This window comes from Nannospalax galili, unplaced genomic scaffold (assembly GCF_000622305.1).
Source record: "Nannospalax galili isolate Female #2095 unplaced genomic scaffold, S.galili_v1.0 scaffold315, whole genome shotgun sequence".
NCBI lineage: Eukaryota > Metazoa > Chordata > Mammalia > Rodentia > Spalacidae > Nannospalax > Nannospalax galili.
The window spans coordinates 1024414-1029034 of NW_008336851.1; the positions used below are offsets into that span (position 1 = coordinate 1024414).

At 37.8% G+C, this 4621-nt stretch overlaps 1 protein-coding gene across 6 annotated transcripts in view; it reads left to right on the plus strand.

Moving 5' to 3' along the window:
• Positions 1-4621, plus strand: part of Vps8 (VPS8 subunit of CORVET complex) — a 359227-nt gene that overhangs the window by 61066 nt on the left and 293540 nt on the right. For all 6 annotated transcript variants that reach the window (XM_008831321.3, XM_008831320.3, XM_029562651.1 and 3 more), the window contains 2 exons: positions 797-883; positions 4016-4083. In XM_008831321.3, the coding sequence (XP_008829543.1) occupies positions 797-883; positions 4016-4083 (155 nt within the window). The remainder of the gene's footprint in view (positions 1-796; positions 884-4015; positions 4084-4621) is intronic.

Sequence of the window (4621 nt, forward strand, 5' to 3'; positions counted from 1 at the left end):
GTCCGGGCGAGTTGTTCTAGACAAGAGGAAGGAAGGATTGTGTGTGTGTGTGTGTGTGTGTGTGTGTGTGTGTGTGTGTGTGTGTTGGCCGGTGCATGTGCATGTATGTGGTGCACACACATGTGGAGGCTGAAGGACAACCTCAATTATCATCTACCTCCTTTGAGGCAGGTCTCTCCTTGCCCAGAAGTTCACCAGTTGTGCTAGACTAACTAGCTGGGTGAGCCCCAGGGATCCTCTTGTTCACCTCTCCAGTGCTGGGAACACAAGCCCATGCCACAACATCCATGGGTTCTGGGGATTGGACTAAGGTCCTTATGCTTACAAAACAAGCACTTTTCCAACTGAGCCATGTCCCCAGCTGCTGTGGCTGCTTTTATATATACTACAGTCTTTCCCTGTGTTCTTATTGCTTTGTTCCTGCATAATAGTTTTGATATTTCTTTCTTTCTGCTTCTGAAACTGGTAATGGTTTTCCTTATTTCCTGATTTTTGCATCACCGGCTGGTTTGTTATGATACATTTTGTATTCATTTTTACCAGTGCTAAACAGATTGACTTATCAGAAAAATTTCAAACTATAAGTGGTAAGTGAGTTGGGCAGGGTGAAGGCATGCATAGATGAAATCAAGGCCTGTGCTTTAATGGAGTCCCAACTTGTAGGTGTGTTTTAACTTGATGATTTTTGCCTGTAATGTTTATAGACAAGGAATAGATTATGTCAGCCAGAAGGCAAGTTACTTAAATCCAAAAAAGAGCAATAAATTTGTTTTTAAAGCACTTAGTTGTCTTACAGATCACCATGTGGGATTTGGCCAGTGGAAAACTCCTTAGATCAATAACAGACGCTCATCCCCCAGGAACAGCAATACTACATATCAAGGTAATAGCTTTGCTTTCTTATGCTAATTGTTTTATTATGCCTTTTTATCCACTTTAAAGTTAATTTATCTATATTGATAATCAGAAACCCTCTAAACACATTAATGAAGTTGGATATTATTTGTTGAGTCCAACAAGGTGTTTTCTCAAATTAAAAACCAGAGATGGGCTAGTGTGGAAATATTCAGCAATTCAGGTTGTACTGAGGTTTAACAGATTCAGCAGCAAAAAGAGCAAATTGATTTGATCCCAGAGTAGGGGTTTGGCAACAGGCGAGCAGCACCCTGCTGAAAACTCATATGGACGTTTAAAAAGGTCTTTTTAACCTTGTTTTGTTGGCCAAGATTTTATTGCTGTGGGTGTGCTGTCGCCCATTGTTGGGAGGTGCCTGAAATGAAGAAGAACCAGGGTTTGGATTATATTTAGAAACGAAGTTTTTGGTTTATTTTCTTTCAGGCCTCTAAAGGAAAAGCATTAAGCCTTAAGATCCCAGTGTTGATGTTTTTTGCTTTCAGGCCTGAAAAACATAAAACTGACTTAGGTAACAGATTTCATTTATAAGTACATGTGAGCCTTGCTGTTTGCAGGCTGGCAAACCCATCTTCAGAAGCATAAAAGGTAAAGGGCTGTAACAAGGGAGTTTTAAAATCAGTCCTAGATTTAATCATGTGCATACTTTATTGCTTAGCTATGCAGCTCTTTTATCCACACACATGCTTTTTAAAGCCTGCAGCATCTGGAGTTTATATATCTGCATCTAGGTTAGTTACAAAAATGTCTTTTGTGACAAAGCAGCATTGAAGCATTTAGTAACAATGAAAACATCCAAGAGAAGTTAGGGTTTCTCCTCTTTCAAGAATTGGAGCCAATTTATTCTGACCTTTTCCTATAGCATGTGCCAACTTCTAATGTTATAGTTGGTTGTATATGTCTTATCTTTCTTAGTAGGTTTAGACTTTAAAAATATTTTATTATTTTAAAAATATTTTTTTATTAATTTTGGGTTTTTTATGTATGAGTATATTGCCTGAATGTGTGTAAATGCACCCATGTCATGCAATGCCTGCAGAGGCCAGAAGAGGGCATCAGATCCCCTTTATCTGGAGTTATAGCCAGTTGTTAGGTGCTATGTGGGTGCTGGGAATTGAACCTGGGTCCTCTACAAGAGCAGCCAGTGCTCTTAACCACTGAGCTCCGAAATTAAGACTTTTGAAAACAGAATCTGTCATTTATCTTGTGTTTTGCCTATAGTAACTGTTCGGTAGATGTTTGCTTGAAGTAATTACTAAGTATTTTTGTTAAAAAATAAAAACAGGAAAAAAAATAAAGGAAAAGAAATTATTGGGAGAAGACAGTAAGAAAGAGAAGAAATAAAAGGCAGAGAGAAAAGAGAAGGGTGCAGTTGAGATTAAAAATACAGTTACAGGAACCATTGTGTTGCTTGGGAATGGTTTGAAAGTCGAGTGTACAGACAGTGCACTTAGAGAAAGAGACACATGTGCTTGAATATTTTTGAAGTCTTAGACTCACAGCACCTACTTGCACTGTAGTTCTTGTATAGTGTTCTCCAAGCTTAGCCTAATTTCTATCTCATCAATAACAGTTAAGGCTTGTGTCCTTCATATATGAATATTCATGTATAACTTTATAAATGTACTACTGCACTAACTTAAAGCGTATTATAAATACAGAAAATGTAGAACAGTAAAACAGAAATATAAGTTTTCTTACTTTTTTTTTGGTCTTTTTGAGACAGGGTCTCCCTGTAGCCCCAGCTGTCCTGGAACTCACTATGTAGACCAGGCTGGCCTTGAATTCACAGAGATCTGCCTGCCTCTGCCTCCCAAGTACTGGGATTAAAGGCATGTGCCACCAGGCCTGGCCCATTCTCTTACTTTTTCTGTGCTGGAGTGGCCTGCCTCATGCATATCCATGGATATACACTTCTCCTTTTGATAGCTGCTCCTCTGGGCTTTGACAACAGAGGTGGGGCACTTCCTGGTTATATTTGTGTGTGGGATTGAGGAAGAAGTTTACAGTGGCTTTTGTATCTCAGCCATCTCTGGGTAAAAAAAGGCTGCATTCAGAATGGCTCACCAATTTTTGGGTTTTGTGAATCAACACAAATTTCATTATTTCCTTTTATGTTCTGTAGCATTTACTGTACCTCATATGACCTTAAGACTATGTGGGTTTTTTTTTTTTTTTTTTTTTTTTTTTGAGACAGGCTCTCCCTGTACCTCCAGCTGGGCTACAGCTCTATATGTAGACCAGGCTGGCCTTGAGCTTACAGAGATCTGCTTGCCCTTGCCTCCTGAGTGCTGGGATTAAAGTCATGTGCCACTGTACCTGGCCTATGACTGTGTTATTATGAAAATTATTATTCTGAATTTTCCATGTTGGGTAGTATTATATAACAATATGATATATAATTGGTAATAGTCTATTAAAATGATCAAAGAGAGCACATTTTAGGGAGAGTTATATAAAAGTTGATTTATAGTGGATTAACTCTTCAGTTACTCAGAAAACTTATTCAAACACATTTATTTTCCCAAGATAGCAAAAAATTTTTACTGTGTATGTCTTCATCCTTGAAAACTAGTCAACTTCAAATGTATCCAAATGATCCTTTTCGTTTATCGTAAAATCTTAATGTAATATCCCAGGTAAGAATTTCACGGTTTTTATTAACCATAGTTAGTATTTTTCTTTAATCTGGATGAAATCTTGTTATACTTTTTAAAAACATTTACTTACATATTGTGTGCATTTTGTGGGCAGTGGCACATGCTATGGTGGGCATGTGGGGGTCAGAGGACAACTTGTGGTCTGTTCTCTCCTTGTACCATGCGGGTCCTGGGGATGGCAATGAGCGCCTTTACCTGCTGAGCCATCTCACCAGCCCTGTTTTACTTTTTGAAAGCCTCAGTATTTTTCCTAAAAGATACTGAGATAATTTTATCAGAAGGACAATTTTGTATGCTTAAAGTGAGGAGCTAAACTGGGTTATTTCAGATGATAAATGTGTATGTTGTAGATTTTCAAAAATTTATGGTTTTTTCCTCCCATGATCTTCTTAACACTTGCCCGGTTGCTTAAATTTTTAAGAACAAATTCCTTCTCTGTTTAGTTTACAGATGATCCAACTCTTGCAATTTGCAACGACAGCGGAGGCTCTGTTTTTGAATTGACATTTAAGTAAGAGACTAATGGACGTTTGTTGAGAAATGAAAAGATTAGCTCTTCAATGATTTGAAATTGAACATGAAGAGGTCTGGAAAATCCAGGTGGTTGCAAATAAGTTCTGGCTGTGCGTTAGTTACCTGGCAGGCTTACAAAGCATGGAATTGCAGTCCTGGTCCCCATGATGTTATCTCAGTAGGTCTGAATAGAGATTCTGGACTCCTGCTTCTTCAGGGGGTTCCTGTCTGCTCTCAGCTTAGAATACTATTGTGGAATGATTCACTAATTTTAGTTTAGTCTCCAAGCCCACTGGGTTATAGCTGTAACCAGGTTTTCTTGTCTTAGAATTGCCCTGTTTTTATTAATTAAATAGGGGCAAAAACTGTCAAAATACTCCAGAGAATATTTATGAAGCTGAGGTTTAAAAAGCATAGAAAATAGTGTACAATATATATTTTGCTTGCATTAATTCTTCAAAGTTAGCATGTATCTTTGTTTCTTATTCTTGTTTTTCATAGCTTCTAAAATATCAAGCACAAAGTAATTGCTGAAA